Source organism: Perca fluviatilis, chromosome 3, assembly GCF_010015445.1.
Source record: "Perca fluviatilis chromosome 3, GENO_Pfluv_1.0, whole genome shotgun sequence".
Taxonomy (NCBI): Eukaryota; Metazoa; Chordata; class Actinopteri; order Perciformes; family Percidae; genus Perca; species Perca fluviatilis.
Window position 1 is genome coordinate 15,619,395 of NC_053114.1, and position 25,547 is coordinate 15,644,941.

At 42.4% G+C, this 25,547-nt stretch overlaps 1 protein-coding gene and 1 non-coding gene across 17 annotated transcripts in view; both read right to left on the minus strand.

Annotated features, from left to right (window-relative positions):
• neo1a (neogenin 1a) overlaps window positions 1-25,547 on the minus strand; it is a 187,394-nt gene that overhangs the window by 19,420 nt on the left and 142,427 nt on the right. For 15 of the 16 annotated variants that reach the window (XM_039794911.1, XM_039794909.1, XM_039794922.1 and 12 more), the window contains exons 8-15: window positions 14,035-14,269; window positions 12,714-12,868; window positions 10,291-10,439; window positions 7,952-8,090; window positions 6,910-6,959; window positions 3,429-3,573; window positions 1,771-1,881; window positions 1,436-1,630 (exon numbers count right to left, since the gene is read on the minus strand). In XM_039794911.1, coding sequence (XP_039650845.1) covers window positions 1,436-1,630; window positions 1,771-1,881; window positions 3,429-3,573; window positions 6,910-6,959; window positions 7,952-8,090; window positions 10,291-10,439; window positions 12,714-12,868; window positions 14,035-14,269 — 1,179 coding nt within the window. The remainder of the gene's footprint in view (window positions 1-1,435; window positions 1,631-1,770; window positions 1,882-3,428; window positions 3,574-6,909; window positions 6,960-7,951; window positions 8,091-10,290; window positions 10,440-12,713; window positions 12,869-14,034; window positions 14,270-25,547) is intronic. The other variant, XM_039794916.1, reaches the window with a different exon arrangement.
• Window positions 20,375-20,566, minus strand: LOC120556584. Its single transcript, XR_005638870.1, has one exon. It is a non-coding gene; the product is annotated as a U2 spliceosomal RNA (small nuclear RNA).

Genomic DNA, 25,547 nt, shown 5'->3' on the forward strand with positions numbered 1-25,547 from the left:
ACCATCTAATCAAGCCAAAACTCTCGAGACCCTCAACTCATAATTGCGATATTGGCCAGAATGAATACAATTTGAATACAATTATTCCTCTTGCTGTGATTGTAATGAAGACTTCAATTATGCATATTTAGATATTTTGCAACAATTCCTCCCCCAAATCTCTCCATTTCCTAAGATTATTTTGAACTCATGATCCATTTCTATACCCCTTCCCGAAGCTTTGATTACTGTAGGATTATTGTTGGTGAGTAATAATAACCAACAACACATAATGACCTATCAAAACAACAACAAATGTGTGTCTTGCTTTTCATCAGAGCGAAATCCATGCTTATTACTCTAAGGAGAACTATAAAAACAGTGATTTCTCGAGTTTTATCATGACATTCTTTCATCTAAAATTCTAAAAAGTGAATGTTAACAATAATTTGTGTCAGTTTCTCGCAGGTTCTGATACTACTCAGAAAATGGCACCCATGGCGCAGTGGGACCCAGCAGACCTTTCATTTGACATTTCATTTGCTTTGATGACAGCAAGAATTAAAATCAACAATACAAGTTTGTTTTATGTAAAGGTCCCATGACATGGTGCTTTTTGGATGCTTTTATATAGACCTCAGTGGTCCCCTAATACTGTATCTGAAGTCTCTGCTTTGGTGAAAAATTATAGCCACTAGAGCCAGTCCCACAATGAGCTTTCCTTAGTATGTGCCATTTCTGTGTCTGTAGCTTTAAATGCTATTGAAGATGAGAGAGGGGGGTGTGGCCTTAACCAACTGCCACTTTGCTCGTTTGAAAGCCATGATGTCTCTCTCTTTCTCATGGGTGGGCCAAATTCTCTGGGCGGGCAAAGCAGAGAAAGGGGAGGTAACCTTTCCCCTTATGACATCATAAAGGGAAGATTCCAGATCGGCCCATCTGAGCTTTCATTTTCTCAAAGACAGAGCAGGATACCCAGGGCTCGGTTTACACCTATCGCCATTTCTAGCCACTGGGGGACCATAGGCAGGCTGGGGGAACGCATATTAATGTTAAAAAAAAACTCATAAAGTGACATTTTCATGCCATGGGACCTTTAAACATTTTGGATTATTGTGTTTCCATTAGGCCGATCTCTATAATTAGCGGCTCAGGCGTGTGGTGGAGAAGATCTCATTAATTCTGTAAATACTTACTACGAGGCACAGATGAATTGCTTTATTGTGTGTGTGTGTGTGTGTGTTTGTGTGCGTTTGCTCATTTATAATTAAAATGTCAAAGAACCATTATTATATTTATATTTTCAAGTAGGCCAATTACAGCATTGTTTGAAATGCTGGCAAAGATTAATTTGTCTCAAATCAACATCACAGTAAAAAACAAAAACAACACAAGCATTGCACTATTTTGACAAACATGTACCAATACAGGATGAACAACAGTGGTTTCTTCTTACCGAGGTTCTCTATAGTGTAGTAGCGCTGCTTGTAGTCCACTTTGATGGTCTGAGCATGGGGACTGCCGATGCCATAGCCGATGCTGTAACCGCGCACCACAATGTCCTGGTTCTCTGGCGGCGTCCAGCTCACCACGATGCTGTTGACCAGCGGCCGGACATGGAGAGAGCTGGGCTGGTCTGGCACACGGGATTCTGCCGAAAGAAATGCAGGACAAACTTACGTAGAGCTCTTCGATTCCAGAGAGACAACAAAGCAGTAAAAAAGACTGGAAAAATAAAACGGAAAATCTGATTCTGGCCTGGTATGAATTGAGTACAGCGGAGGTTTTTACCATCCAGGTCGCTCTCAAACGTCTCTGCTGTGGTCCACTCCGTGGCAGGTCCCGTGCCGTTCACCGTCATGGCCGACACCCGGAAGGAGTATTCTGTCCCACGCTCTAGACCTGGACAGACAACACAAGCCCGGTCAGATTCAAAGCATGGGTATTCTGACGGAGCTGTAATCTGAACTTCAAGCATCAATCCAATTTCTTTCATTAAAACTTCACTCTATTTGTAAAAACCTGATTTTATTTTATAACTGAATGGTGCTCTCTCCTTGGCTGGTCAATTGGGGTTTGGAGTTGCGGACACAATAAATATTTTGAAAGCACAAATATTTTAAACAGATGCCCGATACTTCTCTACACAACTTAAGGAGAAAATCTATAAGCCTGTCTGGGAAAGGATAAAGTAAAGGTTTCTGTGGTGCAATTAACTTTCTTTTCCACTCAATATCATGGAAGTGATTGAGATTTATTTCTGTACCATTGATTAACTTGTTTTTGTGGGGAAAAATGGGACAAATTTATTTGCCTTTAAAAAGAAAAGTGTGTAATAGCAGCCAGCACAAGGCGCTAAAAAGAGTAGAAAACTAACTTTTGGAGTCTGGATTTTTTTTCATATTTTAAAGTCCCCTTCAGAAGGAGCCGTTTCACTGCTGGTTGCCGGCGTTGGTATTCACAACAGAGGGGGAACGCCTGCTGACAAAATGATGTGTTGCCGTATTAATTTGCTGTAAGAATTTTCATCATCGTCATATTGTCCCATTTGCACGCTACACGCTAATCCTGTAGTCTTTTCTCTCTGTACACACTATTCTGGGCCACCCTTGGGGGTAGCTTCTGAGGACTGCCTAACTATCCGTGCCTGCAAGGCTACAACATCTCCTTCTAAATGCTTTTGAACCAACAAACGCCGCCCCCCTCTGTTTCACCCCCCAGAAAGTTCTAAAAAAAAAAAAAAAAAATCATCTTTTAAGTGTATATTCTCTTTGATGCAGCACACAGCGTGAGGCCGGGCCACTTGAAACTTTCTGAGACAACATCTAATATTAATCATTGCTGTGTGCGTCTCTGGTGATATTGTGCATATTTTGGTGGTAGCAGCAGGGTAACGTTCGGGTACAGTAAGACATGTAACTCCATCTCAAAGTATTATAAAATGCAGATGTTGACTAAATAAACAAACTTACAGCCAGACTGACGCCAAACAACACATCAGACATGTCTTCAGTCTCAAGATCCAAGATTTTAAATACTGTAGCATGTCCGAATTAGCTAACAGTATCTAAGATACATACAGCAGAGATAAAACGGAGTCTGGTAGCATAAAGGTTTTGATGTAGGACCTATATAAAGCATCAAAAGGGAACATTGGGATTTGGGGCTTCCTGGATCCACCATTTTAAAATGATGTTCAACAATTATATAGAAAGAGTTGGAGATCATCTATTGACCTGAATATAATACTAATCAGTCAATGGCACAAATTATTCACAGTGATAGGAGTAGCAAAGTGAAATTTGACCACAAGAGTTGACTCGAGATGCTTTTAAAATGCATTTTACAGCCAGGTGTGAACCGCTGTCCAGTCCATCTCTACACAAACTAGATGTAAAGTGCTTGGTTTAAAACTGAGAAACAACAACAAAAACCCGAGTGCCCATTACCCTCGATGAGCTTGTAAAGCTGGGTGCCTCCGGTGGTTTCGGCTGCTTCACTCCTCCGGGATCCTTTCCTGTATCTGATCTTGTAGCCGGTGATCTCCCCATTCTGGCCGTTAAGGGGCGGGGGCTGCCACCGAAGCATGATGCCCTAAGGAACGAAAAAAAATAAAATGAAGGCGGATGAAACAAAAAAAAATACATTTAGCACACGTGGGACCATCTGGTTTCAGGCCTGCGGCTGTAAAGGTGACCTCGTGGCTTAGCAGGTATCCTCACACCTCGGCATACGGTAGGCGTTTGTGTTCACGTAGCGCTGCAGGGTTTACTTACAGAAACACCGTCTCACCTGCCCCTCCCCCCCTCCTCTTGACAGTGGCGCAAATGGGAGGGCTCCACAAAAACAAACACCTCGTCTGAGCATGGGTGACGCAGCGCAGATTGACGCAATTAGGACGAAATAAACAACTGAAGGAGGTGTCCTGAGGAGTTTGGGGTGTGTGTGCATGTGGTCAGGTAAACCCTGCAGAGACTCTGAGGCACAGAGATGAGTGGAGGACGTTTTCTGGCAGGCCCGTGCTGCACTGTTGTGGGATTCCTGCATTTGAGTTTTTGTGTGTGTGTGTTTAAAGAGATAGGTGGGGGGTAGCCCAGCGTGGGAGAAGAGTTAATTAACGCTTCCCCACTGTCACACTGATTCACACTAAACCTAACACATACACACACACACACACACACACCACACACACACACACACACACACACACACACACACACACACACACACACACACACACACACACACACACACACACACACACACACACACACACAGCTCCCAAGTCAAGGGAATTGCGCAAATTAAATTTGTGTTAAGTGTGTTCAACTATTCCATTTTTCTTATTACACTATCGGTCCCAACTCGTTATTTCTCCCTTCTTCTCTCTATTCATGGAAACCTGTTTTAATTGACTTTTGGAAAACCACAGGGATTAGGTGCCAAAAGGGAAAAAAAAAAAAAGGTGTAAAATAAGATCACAAATAACATGATTTTCAGGTTGCCTTGCAGGTAGAAGATATGTGGTTCTGCTTGACAAGGCCCACAAGAGGAGACTGAATATTAAATGCATGTTAATTAGTCGTCGTCGTCCGTCCCCCCCCGCTCCCTAGTTCCATTTGGCTGGGCGTATCAAACAACTAATTGCATAAATGCTTTGTATCTATAGACTTGTACCAGAATTATTGACTTAATGAGTGTTTACATTCAGAATTAAACAATGACAACAAAGACAAAATTTAGAGGACTAATTTCAATAATGGTTAGTAATGAAGGATGCCAGATGTTTGTTTCATAGCTTTAAATGGGGTTTTCTGGGTCTAATTGCTTGGGGAGGGACAGCTGGATGTATGCTATCCATTCAAAAAACAATTCCGCTACAATGCCTATCCTTTCCACAGAGCGTCTCCTCTTCATTTTACTCTTAACATTAGCATGAGAGTGCTTTCTCTCCGCAAATCTCAGCTGAGTATCCCTCAGCATGGGTGGCCAGTTCTCACTCAAGCTGGGAGTGTGTGATAGGATTGACTACCAGTTTATTATTTTTTTTCCTAGTTTTCTTTGACAGTTCCCTCTCACTCGGGTTCTGCATCGACCAGCAAAGGGCTATAAGTGCCGGCTGCTGCTTTAGTAGTCAACGCGTGCACCCCAAGGTTTTTCCCGTATCTTCTTCTCTTTGCTGCTCGCGGTTTTGCACTCGCGGTCTCACATGTCATGAGGGAGAAACATCTTTTTTTTTCAAATTTAATCCATCACTTGGGTTTGAAGTATACAATAAACAGGCCTACAGCTCTCCGTTTGAAGATCAAAATGGCTAAAAGGGACAGGCAGCTGAGGCCGGTTTCCTGTTTTAAAAAGGAGCCTGTTGTGAAGTGCCTGCAGCCACCTCAGCAGGCTTATCTAATCACGAGTGTCACGCAACAACTACAGTATGTTGTAATACGTCTGATATACCAATGACACTTAAAAAGAGTTTGAGACACCAGGAGTTGGGCCGCCTGGGCTGTAACAAATCTGATACAATCTAGATAAAATAAGTCTCACTTTCAAACACTTAAATCTGTTATAAATGTGTTTTTATTGTGTGTAAATTTATTGTGTCTCTTAGAAAACATGCTAACCAACAGGGTGAAATGGCTGTTGCCAGGGTAGCTTTGAATACAGCATCCCAATCAGCATTGATTTGTCAATGTATAGGTCAAAAGACACCTAGGCATCTAGGTTAACTGGGCTTATTTAGTTCAAATGTGAACATTCTGAGTAGAGATGCACCGATAGACCGGCCGGTGACCGGAATTGGCCGCTTTTCGAGTGCTCGCCCATGACCTGCGACCGGCAGGTCAGTGTGACATATGCCGATTTCATTCCGGTCAACGCTACAATTAACTGACAACATGAGTTATACAAGTTACACTTCTCAAGGACTCACGCACGGTCTCTTTTTCCTTTCTCTCAACTTTTCCGCCGTGTGTCGCGCGTACCCGCTCGCGGTGTGAAGCGCGTGTCCCCGCTATTCTCGCACATGTCGGGAACCTCGTGAATTAACCTGCAACATGTCAGCTGTTTGGAAATTCTTCAGCGTGTGTGTGCAGAAGATAACAAGTTTGCAATATGCAACACCTGCAAGGAAAAAGTAGGGCGTGGAGGGACGACACCAAAAACCAAAATCACATTTTTTTAGTTAGATATCAGATGTGAAAAGAAGGAAATGGTTCTAACATTAGATGTGTGTGAATTTCCCACACCATGAGTAATTTATGTAGTTCTATTTTATAGTGATCCATTATCTGCTAAAGAAAAGATAGATTGTGTGTTCTGTAAAGTGGTTAGAAAAAATTAAATTGGAAAAATTAAATCTGCTAAAATCGGTATCGGCTGGCCTAACTCAAAGAAAATCGGAATCGGCCTAGAAAGTTATAAATCGGTGCATCTCTACTTCTGAGCGTTGTCTTAACTTCCTAAGTATTATTTTTATCGCGTCTACATCTCCCAGGCTAATATTGTTCCGTAGCCATTTGAATTTGAGCCGCAGGCTTGTTTGCCAGTTACTGTACAGACGGAGAGTGATACAGAGCATAAAACCCTCTGACAGGCGAGTCTCCCGCCGATGGGAGGATCGATGAGGGTTCACACACCCTCTTAACCAGCTGGGCCTAAAGGCGTCTGACACAGCTAATCACACAGAGAAACAACGGTGTTCTGGCCTGCAGGCTATGTGCCGTATTTGTTCAACTGTTTGTGTTTGCAAAGAGTGAGGGTATGTGGATTTGGTGAAGCGGCTACATACACTGTGGACCAGACATTCAAGCTGCAAGCAGTTCAGGCGCATATCTCATTTTTATGTTGCATCCGAGGGAGTGTGTGCAACAACCGTCAAAGCTTTTCATTCCTTAAAAAAAAAAAAAAAAAAGGTCCTGCAAACGGTCTTACCTTTGAGTTCTGAACCTCCAGAGTGAGGTTTTGAGGAGCAGCACTTGGTACTGTAAAACAAAACAAAAGAATTTCTTCAGTGTGAAACAAAACTGAACACAGAAATTAGACAATCAAATAAATCCATTCGTTGATTTACAGAAAAGTAATTGACAACTATTTTTTTAAAGGGATTTTTCAAGTAAAAATGCCAGCAATCCCCTTGTACCATAGCCTGGAAAAACCTGACGAACTTCCGGCAAATTTGAGATTTGCTCTGCAAGTCCGTCTGGCCAAGAGCCCATTCAAGCCCATTTCCAATTTTTTTTCCCCAAATTGAGGCACCAATCACAACCGTTGAGGCGGGCTTTACAAGATGACGATAGCGCAGCGACGGCGAGCAGCTTTTTGTTTACATTCAACATGACTGCCACCGAAGCGCAGCAACCCGTTGATGCCGCTAGTCGCTGCTACGTCACCCGGATCGTTGGTCTGATTGGTTGAAGGACTATCCAATAGCGCCCAGAGGCATTTGAGCGGCGTCCGTTGGTGACGCCACTTTTGGAAATGAGCTGCGAATTAACCTTCCCCAGACCCACTCTCAGTTACAACTGAGAAGGGTCTGGTGTCAACCAGGCTACTAGTACCAGCTTCTAAATTGTGAATGTATGCTTTTCTCTGCATTATGTGATAGTAAACTGAATAATTAAGGTTTGGGTGTGTTAGTCTAAAAAAAAAAAAAAAAAACAGGCAACTTGATATCATCACCTTGGGCTCTGGGAAATTGTGATTTTTCACAATTGTGATGTTAGAGACAAAAGATGAATCGATTGATGGAGAAAATTATTGGCATGTTAATCGCAAATAAAACAACTGTTAATCAACCGCAAAGTAAAAGTTAGTCAGTATGAGTAAAATGGGTCTTGCTGGATCTACATTGACAGCATACTGTAGACTATTTAACATCCATCAGGCACACACAGGTATATTGATGTTCAAGTAAATTAGGGAATGTTAAACCAAAAGCATTCTTGGTAGACATTCTCTTCATCGACCAACTGACCGTCAGACAACGTGCGAACGACGACGTCGTCGGTGGAGACGCCTGGGCCGTGCTTGTTGTTGGCCACCACGCGGAAACTGTACTCGGTGTTCTTCTTCAGCCCGGTCATGGTGTGGGACTGACTCTCTACGTCAACGTCCTGGAAGAGAGGGAGAGGAGAACGTTACTTTAAAATCTAAAACAGAGATGTGCGACTACAAATACAAACGTCTTCATTTCGGACATTTTAAGATTTTAAGACATAACTAAAGTATACCTTCATAGGTGAATGTGCTCGCTGGCAATTTAAAATGCTCATATTATGCTTTTTGGATTTTTCCCTTTCCTTTATTGTGTTATATATCTTTTTTGTGCATGTTATAGGTTCACAAAGTGAAAAAGCCCAAAGTCCACCCTAAAGGGACTTACCATCTCCAACAGAAAACACTGTTCACAAACTGCTCCAAACAGCTCTGTTGTAGTCCAGCCTTTACTTCCGTGACGAACGTGCGTCACTTTGTAACACACGTTATAATGCTCGCCTAGCTGCTAGCATGGCACGCCCTCATACTCTGCTTCTGACTGGCTAGTAGTCCTTACCTAGCTACTGTGCATGTGCGACTCCTAACAAAGATAGAACAGAAGTGCGATGCCTCACTCTGTAGCTAAAACAGAGAGCTCAACACACAGGGTGAAAAGAGGAGCTGCACCAATGTGCAGTACAACAAAAATATGAGGTTTCTTGAAAATTAAACCATGTAAACCTATTCTGATATAACCTCTAAATACAATTATGAACCTGAAAAGGAGCATAATATGAGCACTTTAATATGTGAAGACAAGATGAGAATTTTAATTTTAATGAAAGTTTAAATGAAAAAGGAAAAATGTTTTATTCTTAAAAAGGTTACCTGAAGAAAATAGACAAAACATACATTGATTTGAGTATTTCCCTACTGACATTTTGTAATTTTTGTATTCTGGGTTGATACTGGCACAAACGCATGTAAATGAGACTCTCAAATATGGCAAAGCTACAAAATGTGATTTCATCATTCAATCGCACTAACGTTGTTTGTAATTCTGTGTAAAAATGTCATCTTCCATTGAGAAACAAATCATGCTGCCTGTGATCACGACTTTTTGATTTACAAATTGGGCACGCTGGCACATACCCAATTACTTCAAGCCAATTTGCATTCAGCTCTCTGCCTGTGACATTTTGAGTAAAATGTAGGGACTTCGTGGAAATCTAATCTTGCCTCCAGAGCGGTCCAATCACAACCTCTGAACTCGGGGCGGAAGATCGCCTGTGACCACATCACCCTCGAAAATGCATCATAGGTTGTGCCTGACTTCCCCGTCCTTAAATATTTCATATCCTTTCAGCACTGCGTCTTTCTGACTTCATCTCTGCCCTGTCCCTTTCCTTCACCTCCTTCTTTCTTTTCATCCCTCTCTTCATCTCTTGCCTTTTTCACCTCATCTCTGGCTCTCTTCTCCAGGGAGCTGAGGCATCATTACTCAGTGCGCTGGCCGACGTTTCATCCATTATCATATTAAAGGCTTTTTAATGCCTCACTGGCTTGCACACTGCTACTGCGGACTCAATATCTAACCAGCTGAATTCCACTCTTGTGACAGAGTTAGACCTGCAGGGAACAACTTGGTGAATCATATCGGCTTTCTTTTTGGACAAAACGTGTTTCTGTGTGAGATGCATAACAAAGAGTGTGGTCAAAAAGCAGTACAAAGAGTCTTTTGGCAAATGATTAGGAACTCCTTAGCTCATCACAACTTACATTAGGCTACACAGTCATAATCTTTTATCTAATGAAGCCTGCAAAAGCAAGTGTCAGCTACATACAGTAGTAAAGTAGTGTGTGTAGTGTGAGTAGTGAGACATAAACTGCATGTTTCTGTCCAACTTTTAATAATATGTCATCAATGAAAATGAAGGCAAAACACACAAGGAAACACCACAATGTTTGGCTGAGTCAGTATCTTCGTTTTCATCTCTACTCAAGAAAATGTATGTTATTCTGAAAGCATATCCAGATTTCACTCGATTTTTCTGGTTTATTTAATTTTTGGGTAATTTATTTATTCTATTTTCAATCTATCTTAATGTCTTTCTAAGTCAAGCGTCTTTATTATTTGGTTTCTGAATCTGTAGTTCTGTGTGAAGCACTTTATAACTTCATTTTGAAATGTTATCTACTATAAAATAAAAAAATAAAAAACTTTCATTCTGGAGCAACTGTCACCAAAACCTGTGTATGTAGAGAGATGTATTTAGATACCTGAAAACCTTTCTGCTATCATAAACTACAGCTGAGTGAGTGAGGACCACATCCTACCTGTTCGTTGCCAAAGCTTTTGTCTGTGTAGTACAACTTGTAGGTGAGCATGTCTCCGTTGCCAGTGAGGGGCTTGTCCCAGCTGAGAGAGACAGAGGTCGGCGTGTTGGACACCGCCTGCAGGTTAGGAGCAGGGCCGGGCACTTGGACTGAAGCAGGAGAGCAGAAATTAGAAAAAAAAAGATCAAACCTCACCATTTTGTTTTGTTTCATCTTGAGCCCTCTCCATTTTTGATGCTACATCTGGAAGACAGGAACTCAATTTAGCGATGTCCAGTGATTGCTGCCAAAAAAAAAAAAAAACACATTTCTTGGCTACTTCAGAGCCACATTTCCCCCCGTGTTAGCAAGAGCTTAGATTAGAGACGGCTCAGTCCCCTCTGGACTGGGCTGTCAGCCATATTTGCTTGTTATTCCCACGACAAACAAACCTGAAGGTGTGCCTCAACTAAAACATCAATGCGCATCTTGCATTCCACCAACATTTGCCTCAAGCTTCTATTCAGCGTGGTAGACAGTGTATCTTATTGTGTGTGGTTATACAACATAGGGGCCAGGATTAGACAGAGAGAGTGTATTATAATGTGTCAGCTGTAGTTTTTGTAAGAAGAACAGAGAGGAGGGCAGAGATGTCAATCTTCAGTGTTTGGCAATGTGGTATACTATCTTAAAATAAATGCTTACACAATTATTGGTCTACCTTTAAACTTGGCACTGTGTTCATTTTATAGTGAAGATTACATCCTTTAAGCTTTACGCAAGATCTGACATCTTATAAGCGAGAACATATACATTAACATAGTATAAGTTTATGTGAACTTGTCCAATTACTTTACATCCCCTGAGAATAGGGGACTGTGGATAAGCAGGGCTACTATTTCTACACTGTTCACCTGATGCGAATGTAAACACGCTTAAATTAAAGCTGACAGTCAGCACTTTAACATCTAAGTAAATATTTAATTTCATATCCAGTGTGCTGGAAGACAGAGCTAACATTACAAAATATGTATGACTGCCCTAATAAGTTGTGACTGCACTGTATACAGCATTTGTCAGTAAGTATATGGACAGTGACGTTTCTTTCTGTGCCTGTACTGTGGCATATTGGATTTAAAATGAAACAATGACTATAAGGTTAAAAGTGCTGACTGTCAGACACAGATATATGTCTTTACTGTATATATGTGTACGCTTTAGCTGCAGGTGTCCCTGACAAAAGAGAGAAACTCCTATTTTCCAGGGGGCAGGGATATCCGAGGCGTGGGTTTGAGTGTGTGTGCGTGCCTGCGTGTGTGCGTGCATGCGTGTACACATGTATCAACCCAGTCTCTGAGGAGAGGTAATACGGTGCAGCGCTGCATGCACATGCCTGGCACTCAGATGCAGGTCAAAAGTTTAAGCTCCAATTCGTAGCATGTTCTGCCACTAAAAGTGCACACACACGACAGAGATATACTGCACAGTTACAGGCCGGCCCCGCTGGTATCCCCACAGGTGGCTAGGCGCCTGCTGGCAGGCATTGAGGTGTAGTGTGTGTATGTGTGTGTCGATCCATCCGCCCTCCAACCAAGGACACAGGTAGAGAAACGGAGGCTGACCTACAAAAGGGACAGTGACTGAGCTGTAGCTGAGCCAGGAGGTGAGCCACATCCACCCGGACAGTGTGCTGGGAAATCCCCATCACAGCACTTTCAAATGTAGGTGAAACTGAGTGATTTGGAGCAGCAGCCATAGGGAAGCTAACCCACTCAAACACAAAGAAAAAAAGAAAGAAGTAGAGAACCACGTCCCCTCTCCCCCCACTTATTTGTATGTGTCCTCCGCTCAAAACATCCTAATGAGCATCTGTACAGAATCGACGAGGGTAATGCTTCAGAAAAAACCTGGGATACTAATTTCAGACATTCACTACTTCTAGGTAGACATAGCTTAAAGCAACACACACACACACACACACACACACACACACACACACACACACACACACACACACACACACACACACACACACACACACACACACACACACACACACAGGGATTATAGTAAATGCTGGGGCATAAACAAGAAGACGCTTATAAGAAGAAAACGCTGCATTTCTCTGGTCTGCTGTTGGGTGGTCTGCCTTAACGCACAGCACCAAACAGCCTTGTGTGTGTGTGTGTGTGTGTGTGTGTGTGTGTGTGTGTGTGTGTGTGTGTGTGTGGTGTCTCTGTTTGAAGTGAGCGGATGCTGTATGCAAGTGAATATTTGTTTGTGGAAATGTTTATTTGCACATTTGTGTGCTCCTTTTGAGTGCATCCTGTTTGCATCAGTGTGCCAGTGTGAGCATGTTTCCAACAGTTCACCTTTATGTTTATGTGTCCTATTTACTCAGCACAAATGAATGAATGTTTGTGTGTGCGTGCGTGCGTATTTACCTTCAGCCTGGGTGGCCACTTTGAGCGCTGCAGAGCTCTCTCCCTGGCCGTTGCTGTTGTGGGCCACAACCCTGAAGCGATATTTGGTGTCTGGCATGAGGTTCTGGATGGTGACCTGCATCTCCCCTGGACGGCTGGTATTCACTACTCGCTCCCTGATGTGGACACACAGGCGCACACAGACACACACACACACACACACGCAGCAGCAGAACATTTTAATAACTCTAATTTCTTTTATTAAAAAACATGTTACATATTATACGTGAAAACATAATTGAAAGGTTTAGTGTACTACAAAAAGTGTTGGGTACTTTTGTATTGTATTCATATTGCTTGGTACACACTATACAGTTATATATGATTGTGTATTGTAAAGTACTTATAACATCTTGGTAATAGACATAAGTGTGCGTATTTGCTGCTTTATGCAAGGCACGTTTTATTTCATTATTGATTCATCTTTTAATTTATTTTTTTAATTAACAGGTCAAATCATTTATTCTGTGAAATGTCATAACATCGTGTAAACGCCACTCAAATCTTCCCAGAGATCGAGTTGACATCTTGCTTGATTTGTCAAAGCAGCGGACCAAAACTCAAAGACATTCAATCAACAATGATATAAACCTGAGAAAGCAGCAATTCCTCACATTCGGGAAGTTGTAAACCGTTAATGGTTGATGAAATGACTCAAATTACTATTTTTTTGTCCATAAACTAATCAATTAATAAAGTAATTGACTAATGATAAGCATATTAGCACTCATCTGTCTATGGTAGAAACAGCATAGTTAGTTTTAGGCAAAATAGCACATGTACAACCACACTAGTTTTTTGTAAATAGTACTCTACGCTCCATGCATTTTCCCATATAGTAACGCATGCATTTGCATCTCAAGCTCTAGCAGAGAGTGAAACAGTTTTTATGTATTAAGCCACTTCCGAAAATGCCTTACAGCTTATTTTACAGGAAAACATCAAAAAGAAGCCAAAACGATAAAGAGAAATTGTGAGAAAATAAAATCCTCTACACATGAAGCTGGGAGAAATTATCGCAGAGCCACTTAAAAAAGAAAGTGGTTTTGTGTTTTGTTTATACTTACGATGTTAAAAGATAATCCTTTGAGGAAGTAGGTTTGTTTTAAATGAATTACCACTTACTGCTATGATAAGTGCTTTAACTGTTTTAATTAGATATTTTCAGAGTGGGCTGAGACTCCTTCACGAGAATGTGTGTTTATTAGTGCCCTGCTGAGTCCAGCAGTAATGCGTGTATTAGTACTCTCCTGGCAGTACTACAGTTTAGTGTGTGTACTACCTGCTGGTGCCCTCCTGGCTGTAGAAAACGGAGTAGGTTATGTCGTCTCCATGGGGTTCGGCTGGCGCTCGCCAGGTCAGCTTGATGAAGCGGGTGGAGACCAACGAAGCTACAACGTCTCGGGGGGCAGAGGGGGTGGGCCCTGCTGGACTGGCTACGCCTCCGGAGCCTGGCGTTACATGGTCAGTAGTGTTAGGAGTCAGTGAGGGGGGAGGGAAAGAGGGCAGGGCAACATCTTTGGGTTGGGAGGAGGGAGGGAGGGAAGGAGGGAGGGATGGCAAGTTGGGTGCAGCGAGACAGGGAGGGGCAGGAGACAGCAGCAGCGTGGGAGGGGAGGAGAGAAATATCACGCAGAGGCGTCCGACAGGTACAGGTCGAGGAGAGGAAAGGAGTTGAAATGGAAATGACAGTGAAACGGGAAGGAAGGAAGGAAACAAAAAAAAAGAAGAAAAAACAAAATAACAACCACATAACAAAAAAAGCCTTTTGGCGTGACAAGTAACCACAGAAATAAAACACTTCTACTACACTCACAAAGCTGACAAATACAAGCACAATACAAGGGGGACTACACATGCAGATCTACACACAGCTCTCTAATGTAAGGGTAGTGGGAGCAGAACATAGCATCATACATGTAAAATGTTCATAGACGGCCTTCCCGCCAATCATTTGTGATTTAAAATGATTGGGTAGCATTTTTGTTACATGTCAAACAGAGGTGGACTTTGTTTTGACGTGGGACAAAGCCACCTTCTAGCCCCTCAAATGCACACAAGGAAAGCGTCTATGTTTTCAGGGAATTAAACCGTTTTTATTTCAGACACAGTGAAACGACTACAGACTAACCCAACCCCTGAAAAGATTTATTCTGAAGTCTAGATTCTCTCGACTAACACACTTTTAAACACTTTTGCTGTCACATTCCACAGCTTAGCCACAGAAATGTTGGGTGATTTCATTTGGTGGTTATTTTTGAAGTTTTTTTTTTTTTTTTTGGAGGAACGATCTGCGGTCGGACTCAGCATGATCTGCTTTCCATTTGCCTGGCAAGTGGGCGAAACAAAACCATACGGAAAGAATGTCAAGTCTGTATGACATCTCCATTTGTTTACAGGTCAAGGAAATTGACTTGAGGGCAAAACTAAAATACGGAAAAGGAGCAAGGAAAGTGGAGTGTACAAATGGTGTATTATTACCAGAGAATTTGTTTGGAAATACAAAGCGGCTGTTGGAACCTTTGTCTGTCATGGCATGTGGACTAACCACTCACCCGGTTGTCGGTATTTGTTTGCATTTCAAATTCCCAGAGTTCACGGACTTTTGGGATTGGAGAGATATGAAGGATTTGCTGCCATTTGGTCCACATACATTCTTCCACTCTCACTCTCACACACACACGCTGGAATTCACCTTTAGGTTTATGTGTCCTGTTTACTAAGCACATATAAATGAACGTTTGTTTATGTGTGTGTGTGTGTGTGTGTGTGTGTGTGTGTTTGTGTGTGTGTGTGTACTCCAAAAACACTTTTTGTGTTGTGTCGGCTCGGTATTTGAAATGAAACAATGATTTATGAGGTTAAAGTGCTGACTATACTCTGTCATCTCAGGTTATTTGACAACAAACCTAAAAGTAAAAAACTAAATCAATTCATCATAAGGTTTGGTTGCAAAAGTCGACGTCTGGCTGGCGCTACAACTGAGAGATGGAGCAGACACATCTTTACTTCTTGCTTATTTCAGGGGATTTTTGCCTTCAGTCTGGTCGTAAGCGAGTAAGACTCAGATGGATTGAGTGACTGGTGTGGCCAGTCAAGATCATTCCACTGGTTGGTCCTAAAACACACACCTGTTGTGTAACTCTGTTACCTTGTCTGTATGTTTAAGGAAATAATATTGGGGGACTAATGTTTACATAGGGCTAGAACTCCTACACTATATCTAATATGGATGACAACAACCTCAAACAACCTAAAAGCTGGAAGTCAACACTAACCTCAAAGCCACCGTTTCATTTCAAATCCAGTTGGCTGGAATGGAGCCAAAAACAAAAGAAAACATAATTTTCCTAATACTCTGGCCCTATCTTTGTGGGGATCCGTCATTGACATAATGCATTCCCGAGCCCCTTACCCTAACCTTAACCATTACAACTAAATGCCTAACCTTAACCCTCACCCTCACCCTAACCATAACCTAATTCTAACCCTACTCCTAAAACCAAGTCTTAACCCTCAAACAGTCCTTTAAACTTGTGGGGTCCAGCATTTTGGCCCCACAAAGCTGTCGGGACCCCACAAGTATACTGGACTCCCAGTTTTTGGACCCCACAAATATAGTCACACACACACACACACACACACACACACACACACACACACACACACACACACACACACACACACAATCACTACATAACCATAAAAAGGCACAGAGGATGAACAAAAGCTTGAAGACTGTTTGTTGATGAGGAAACACTTCCTGCATTACTAAAATGTGACCACAGAAGAGAACACAATCCAAGGAGCATACATAGTGGATTATATGTAGTGAGAATACACAGCAAATACTGTCACAAATTAGTATCGGAGACAACCTTCCACATAGAAGGCCCCTTCTGTACTCAACAACTTCAAGCTGTGCTCCAGCTCACAAATAAGATAAGAAATAAGGCTTGACAGTTATTGGCAAATACCCAGATTTCCCTTTAAAGCCCTTTTACCTTCCCTTTAAATGAGAAAACATTTGGACATATGTAACTGGAAAAGGAGGACAGGATCCCATGTGTCCAAAATGTGTTGCAGGTTTACATCGCCTGGAGTTGAGCCACCGCTTGTTGACTGAGACAAAAAGAATAAGGCATGACGAAAAGTGGAGCCAAGCTCTTGGACATGTACTGTATGTAGACATATTTAGAAAGAGAAAGTTCACTTTGGCTTTGTTGCTACGGGCGTACTGAACTGTTGTTGAGGAATCATTTTAAAGCAAACAGACAGAGCTTGAGTGCTGCTGTAGAGAGAAAGGTATCTCAGAGGCCAGAGAGGGAAACAGGTCACACTGCTTTAATTCTCTCAGTAAATTTGTCCAGTGTGGGTCTCAGAACAAAGGAACTGAGAAAAGAGGTTGGATGAGGCCAATGCAATGAGGAATACCACACTTCAGTGTCAGGTCAGACAAAGACATACAGTAAAGACGGCTGAGAAATGCATTGTGGGATAAGCAAAGGACCATTAGATGTAGTTCCCATCTTTATACACCTTGTCAGATGTAGATAATTGACATGCTGGGCAGTTTTCTGTGTCCTTCTGACAATCTGTCTTGTACATGCATGCCTAAAATTGTTACTGTAAGGAGGTGTCAGCCTCCCACTGCCACTGCCAAGCTCTATTCATAGCTGATTAATAGTACCATTAGTCTCTGTGCCAGAGGTAATGAATGGCTGGCATTAAGGCTTAACGAGGAAGGTTACTCTAGATCTGCATAATGAATCTGGGAAACCAATACGCACAACAGTCAAGACAAAGACATGCACAGCAACGCATTCATCTTAATATTCAATGGAAGCCAAAGACCTTTTTGAAATTAAAATAATTGGAGTAGCATTAAAGTTCTGATTAAAGCCTTAAACTTTTATCTTGTGCTGCTTGTGCTCATAATCCTTTGCTGTGCTCCCCAGTGAGTGTGGCTGTAAAGTTACGCCAAGGAGTTTTTTCATCATCTGGTCTGAGTACACAGATAAGGGAGCCTACCTCAGTGGCTCAGACTACGCACCTCCACCAAGAGAGCATACATCTACTGAACGCAGATATCTGCCAGAAGCACCCACAGCACTGTAACTACAGATAGCCTTTTCAGAAGGAATTCAACAAGCCATGCCAGGCCTTTGCTAAATGGATTTTCTCAGAAACTAGTTTCCATGTCTAATGTGGTTGGGTAATGATGACTGCATAAAAGACAGATCCAGCACAATGCTAATGGTCCATTACTGAGTCACTACTTTTATCTGCAAGAATGAACAATGTACTCAAAAAGCCTAGTTCAGAGCTTTCAAAAAAGACCCAACACAAAGCAGACTGTCGGATTCAAAGTGGAAGTCTTTGTCATTCATACGAACATGCACCACGTCGCGTGGTAAGAAAATGTATGGTTGAAGTGCATGAAGGTGATTACAAAGAAATCATAGATTCCTTCTGAACAAAGTCAGAAATGCACTTCCAGAATAGTTCAATTGCTCTTATTGGTTCTTATTGGTAAATGTGGTGGAAAACGGTTGGTTCCTAAGAACAGCAGCTGACAACTATGGCTGCTTTTTTTACCCCTCGCTCGCTTTAAAAGTGGAAAGATGAACAAGCGTGACAGCTCATGACATCAGAACAGCTCCTTCATGCATCGACAAAAGAAACGCAGTCGGAAAGAGGAGACAAAGTGAGAGGTGAAGAGAGAAATGGGGGAGTGCGGGTGAACCAAGTATGGTTTCTTTTTTTTTGTTCTCTTCGTTTCCTCTCGACTAACTTGTCGAGAACAATAATAAACTCAATTTTTAACACAGTTTTCAACACTTACAAAGTGCTTTACAAGCAATACAACACTAAATGAAAAGCAATTATATGAACAATAAACATGCAAGACATTCATCAACAAAGGATAAAAGCGCTTTGTGCACAAGGGGAAATAATTAAATCGCTGCTAATTTCACCGCAGGGGCACCCCTTGTTAGGAACATAAGATTTCCCTTTTGGAACTTTCCTGCACTTCGCATTGTTCCACCTTATCACTGGCCGAGGGGAAACCGACTGAGATACAGCATCAGATTGGTGCAGCGTATCAGTAACTGCACACGTTCCCTCTCGCTGTCATAATCAGAGACAGTCAAGATTAAAGTGCAGCTCGAGCCTCACAAAGGCTTAAACTGACGAGGTGTTGCAACTCGCTGACATAATCCGAAAAGAAAAAACTCTGTGCCTTGGACTCATTCTCCAAAAAAAATGTCAAACAGCAGGCAGTCAACGGTTCCTCCCTCTCACTTTTCTAGGGCATGTTCACCACGATGGAAAACTTTTTTTGAAATCTGGCACGTTCCCTGGGAGAGAAATAAGCTTTTATTAATTAAAAGAAATACGTACGTAACAATCCCAAAAATGAAATGTTCTCCTCATTGAGGGGTTGCAATGTTCTTTCTGGAACAAGCTTTAGTTGATGAAGATGCTGATGGTGGGGACAGAGGGGACACATCAAAGTCAGGCAAATTAAGAGAACTTTGAGAGGTATAACTCGTATGGTCATGTACAGATTATTGAAAAATGGGGCAGCTGTTACTACTGATGCTGCGTGCTTCACAACGCAGAAAGTGTGTAGGTCGACATTCTGACAAAAACAGCATAACGCAGCTCGTCTGCCTCATTAAGCACAGACCATAAATGCTGTTATAAAAGGGTTTGGAGTGGGTCACAGATGTATTTAGGTCTCCGTGCTCCCTAAACACTCCTGCGGTGGCAGAGACAAAGTGGAGTGTGAGAGGACCCATCTGATCGATCCACGAGTATCCACGTGGTGATGCAGCAAATGCTTCACTAGGATGGAGGGAGGTGTTTTTTCTTCCGAGGATGGAGGGAGGTCTGTCTATCCATCTATCCATCCATTTATCAGGCGGCTGACCTCTAAAATCTTGTTTAACAACTAGAAAAGCTGTCCCTTTGAAACCCTGCAGAGATTTCCTCTTTTGTGTGGTCCTTCGGGTCACCAGGACCCGAAGGACCACACAAGGGTTATGTACTTCCGTTTACTTTGTTGAGAATTGCTCTCTAAACCCTGTCTCTTGTAAAGTAAGTAAGTAAAGTTTATTTCTAGAGCACATTTAAACACCGCTTAAGCTGACCAAAATGCTGTACAAAAAAGCACTAAGGTGCTGTGACCCGAAGGACAACACAAGGGTCAAATGGCAGAGTTTCTTTTAAATTTTACTATATTTGTCTTGCTGTTCACATCCAAAAATCAACATTCTCAAATTCCCTGAGAGCCTATATAAACAAGAAGAAGGCATTTGTATGGCTATGTTTTGGATGGGATGATGGTATGTTTGCATCCACTCTGGGCCCTCTGGCAATTTACTTTCTGGTAATTTTGATTACATTACATTATTACATGTCATTTAGCTGACGCTTTTATCCAAAGCGACTTACAATTGCTATATATGTCAGAGGTTGCACGCCTCTGGAGCAACTATGGGTTAAGTGTCTTGCTCAGGGACACATTGGTTGACGTATCGCAGTGGGAATTGAACCCAGATCTCCCACACCAAAAGGCACGTGTCATATCCACTGCGCCAACACCACCCGCCGAAGAAGGGCGCACAGCTCCCGGCGGCGCTGCAATACCGGGTCGATGTGCGAAGTGATTCGGAGCAAGCCCCTTTTTCAACTCCCATTGCTAAAAATCCATGTAATATGATGTCCCCTGATAGAGGACATATCAGATATTAAACTGATAAGAACAGATACTACACTTGATCTTAGCCAAAAGGCAGAGAAGTGATTAACATCATTTAAAATTCATTAAAAATTTGTCAATTCCTGCTCCGGGTTCCTCCAAATAAACATTACACACAGGGGTTTAACGTGTGGGAATGTGTAGAAGGCCATATACATTCTACTGAGACTAACCACAGATCTCAACGCGTAGGGGGAAAACTAACGGCCCTATTTGGAAATGACGACAGTAATTGAATGGGGTCGGGTACATCAATAATTAATCATCCACTGTGTGTACATACAGCGTCCCTTCACCATCAAACACATGTACCCCCTTGATCCTTGAGCCACTGGTGAGTTAATTTGGGTGTGATTGCTTTGTTCCCCTGAACGCCTTGCTTCAACACACACACACACACACACACACACACACACACACACACACACACACACACACACACACACACACACACACACACACACACACACACACACACACACACACACACACACACACACACACACACACACACACACACACTTGCAGAAACATGCACGCTCATGGGGCCAACAGCTGCATGCCCAGACTCTGTATGCAAATGAAGATGTGTGACTCTCCCTCCCACTTTGACAAATCTGCATCATATGCATCACGTGCTCCACATGCTGGCTGGGAGAGCGAAGCGAGGCCTCTTGGGCTCGCCTTTTCAAGCAGATCAAAACAGCGAGTGATGCTGCACATCTTCAGAGCATTTCGCCACTATCGTCCAAGACCGCAAATAAGCTTTTCCCTCTGCAATGCCCCGCTTTGTATCTTATTACTTTGGAGGTACACAAATACAATTCAACCTTTCCAGGGGAACAGAGCAAGCATGGGAGGAAGTGATTGATTCCAGAGAAAGCTCTTTGTAGCAGTGTGTATGTGTGTTTACGTGCACTTGCAACATGTTATGTATAAAGTGAGTGGAGCTGAACAACCAGGAAAGGGCTGAAAAGGTCAAATAGGATGTTTGCAGAAATGGGAGCAGCTGCACACCCCTTGGGAGACTCACTAACAAACAGGCCAGCTAATCAGACTCCTAGCAATAAAGCAGCCTCCGTGGGTTGGACCCACTGAGAATCCGCTATCGCACGTTGCTAGCAGGCAGCGGGATGCCCACAACCCACTGTGAGGTTACTCACTATTCTACTTTTAGCTTATGGAAACTGGGAGGCTCAGTGGAGAGAAGCGGGGGCTGCTAACAGGAAAAATAAAAGCTCCAGCTTTGGTGGCGCCGCTTACAGGGGTCAGCTGCCTGCAGCTAAGGGGAAGGGTGTGAAGGGAAAGTGATGTTTTTGTGCCATGTGGTACTTCCAATTACAGCACCCAGAGGACTGCCCAAGTCCAAAAACATCAGATCGGCATCCTGAATGAGTGTGTTGGAGGCGGATGGTGTTTTATTGTAAATAAGGGCACGCTTTAGTGAGGTGTGCAAAAACAGACCGTCAGGAAAAAGGCAGATCTTACACACATACATATACCTAAAACTGGTGTTAATAACAACACTGACCTTCAAAAAACACAGCACTGACGCAGGCACTGAAGGACACTTTTTAACCTTTTTTTGGCTTTCCTGTGCAAAACAAGAGCAAAATAGGCACCCGTAACATTTTGCAGTTAGCACTTGGGCGACAGACCATTTATAAATGAGGCAAAGCCTTTCACTGCGGTTGAGTAAATACAACCCATAAAAAAAAGTTCAGCCTGTGCTGAGAGCCTCAGCTTGTAAAAAACACACACACACACACACACACACACACACACACACACACACACACACACACACACACACACACACACACACACACACACACACACACACACACACACCTGAGAGACAGAGCCACAACACAAACACTTACTTTGTCATCAGCACCTCAATAAACAGCAATTCGGCGAAGGCCGATTTCAGCTCTTCGCAAATCAATTTTGGCTACGATCCCTCTGATCAACTTCCTACAGCCCCCAGTGAGGGAACACATTCACTAGTCACTAACATGATGTGTGTGTGTGTACACACCAAAGAGATTGTGTGTGTGTATTTCAGTCAAGACCCTGTGTGCACATTTCAGGGTTTTATCCCCAAATTTGAATTTCAATACATTTTGCTACAAGGCAGAATTTAGTGGGATATATTCACATTTACATATAATTAATATTCTCCATCAAACGCCGCTGATTTGTTTTTAATGTTCCCTTTTCATGATCACAAGCATTTATGAATATAACTCAAATGTTCTAAAAAAAAAAAAACAATATTATCATATCTGTTTAATCAATTCACCAATCACCAATAGCAAATAATACTCAAGACTGCAAGTTAAGATGAGATACTTATAATTATAATAGTACCCGCAGTGTACAGAACCTGCAGCTGTAGCTGTTAAAGAACAGGTACATTTGAAGTTGATGACTGTAATACTTTACTTGAAGGTATCTACATAAGAGTGTCATGACAGTGTCATGAACACATGACACTGTCCTGACAGTCATGACACGGTCATGACACATGAACCCTAACCCTAACTTTTCATGACAAAAACCGAATGACACTTACTAAAAGAAGTGTTATGTCATAAATGTTTATGACCGTTTATAATGTTTATGACACGTTCATGACAGTGTCATGTCACTGTTATGTAGCTACCTTCAAGTAAGGTGTAACCAAAATGACCATAGCGTTGAATTGACACCTCTCCAACAGAGATTGAACAATACAAAGTTCATGAAATTAGTAACTGTTGCAGGATGCCTGCAACGGATTGCATTATGCTGTCAAGTTTTCCTGTCAGGCATTTTATCCACCGCCCTACTGTGTGTGTATATATACAGTACAGGCCAAAAGTTTGGACACACTTTTTATTTTCATGACTATTTACATTGTAGATTCTCACTGAAGTCATCAAAACTATGAACGAACACATATGGAATTATGTACTTAACAAAAAAGTGTGAAATAACTGAAAACTTGTCTTATATTTTAGATTCTTCAAAGTAGCCACCCTTTGCTTTTTTTATTAATAAGCGAAAAAATTCCACTCATTAACCCTGACAAGGCACACCTGTGAAGTGAAAACCATTTCAGGTGACTACCTCATGAAGCTCATTGAGAGAACACCAAGGGTTTGCAGAGTTATCAAAAAAAGCAAAAGGTGGCTACTTTGAGGAATCTAAAATATAAGATATAAGTATATATATAATATAAGTTTTCAGTTATTTCACACTTTTTTGTTAAGTACATAATTCCATATGTGTTCGTTCATAGTTTTGATGCCTTCAGTGAGAATCTACAATGTAAATAGTCATGAAAATAAAGGAAACACACTGAAAGAGGTGTGTCCAAACTTTTGGCCTGTACTATATTATATATATATATATATATATATATACATATATAGTACAGTATGGGAATGTGTCCTTACCCCAAGTGAAGGAGTTCAAGTACCTTGGGGTTTTGTTCGCGAGTGAGGGGACAATGGAGCGGGAGATTGGTCGGAGAATCGGCGCAGCGGGTGCGGTATTACATTCCATCTATCGCACCGTTGTGACGAAAAGAGAGCTGAGCCAGAAGGCAAAGCTCTCGATCTACGGTCAGTTTTCGTTCCTACCCTCACCTATGGTCATGAAGGCTGGGTGACCCCGAAAAGAACGGATCCAGGGTGCAAGCGGCCGAAATGGGTTTCCTCAGGAGGGTGGCTGGCGTCTCCCTTAGAGATAGGGCGAGAAGCTCAGTCATCCGTGAGGAGCTCGGAGTAGAGCCGCTGCTCCTTTGCGTCGAAAGGAGCCAGTTGAGGTGGTTCGGGCATCTGGTGAGGATGCCCCCTGGGCGCCTCCCTAGGGAGGTGTTCCAGGCACGTCCAGCTGGGAGGAGGCCTCGGGGAAGACCCAGGACTAGGTGGAGGGATTATATCTCCAACCTGGCCTGGGAACGCCTCGGGATCCCCCAGTCGGAGCTGGTTAATGTTGCTCGGGAAAGGGAAGTTTGGGGTCCCCTGCTGGAGCTGCTCCCCCCGCGACCCGACACCGGATAAGCGGACGAAGATGGATGGATGGATGGATGGATGGATGGATGGATGGATGGATGGATGGATATATATATATATATATATATATATATATATATATATATATGCAGTCACTCGTGTAAATCTAGTACAGGCATGTCCAAGGTCCGACCCGAGTCATATGTTGTAAGCTTAAATATTAAACTTTGCATTACGCATAATAAGTCATGTTTAAAATGAAAATGAGCTTAAGATTTTTATCAACTTCAAGTTTAAGGTATTCCATACAGTGTGTTCGGTTATCCGACTACAGATGTAAAAGTAAGGCAGAATTTTTTCTTTAATATATTTGTTTACGCCTGAGTGGCATGATTTTTTTAATTTATTTGGTTACATTGCCATTAAAAAAAAAAAAAAAAAAAAAAGATAATGGTGACAATGAAAATAAAAATCGTTATAGATCAGTGCATTTGTATGTAACATTTAATGTTTAAAAGAATGCCAGAAGGGACCATTGGTCCCCGGGACATCTTCACATTATCAAATCTGGCACTCTTTCAAAAAAGTTTGGACACCCCTGATCTAGTATGTGACAAAGATGCAGTCGGAAACAAAAGGAGAGTCAAGGCAAGCGAGAGCGGCCTTGACATCATGAATGCCGACTTGAATGAACAATGACAACGATTTAGTTGGATTAATCAGTACACATGATCAGTTTGTGTCCCTGTGATGTCATGAAGCCCTCGTAAAGGCCATCACCGTACAGGAAAATAAGTGTGACCATATGTGTGCATGCGTGTTTGTCCCAGCAGTACATGACATGTTGTTTAACTGTCACATTTTCACACCGGTGCCGGCTGTTGAGGGTACACTTACGATGCAGACTGTGCCAACAGAAAACATGGTGCGCTGCCCTGCGCTGTGCTGACACATTCACATGCTCACAACGTTACACATTCATTCCTGCTGGCCCAGCCATGACCCTGCCAGCAGATGATGGAG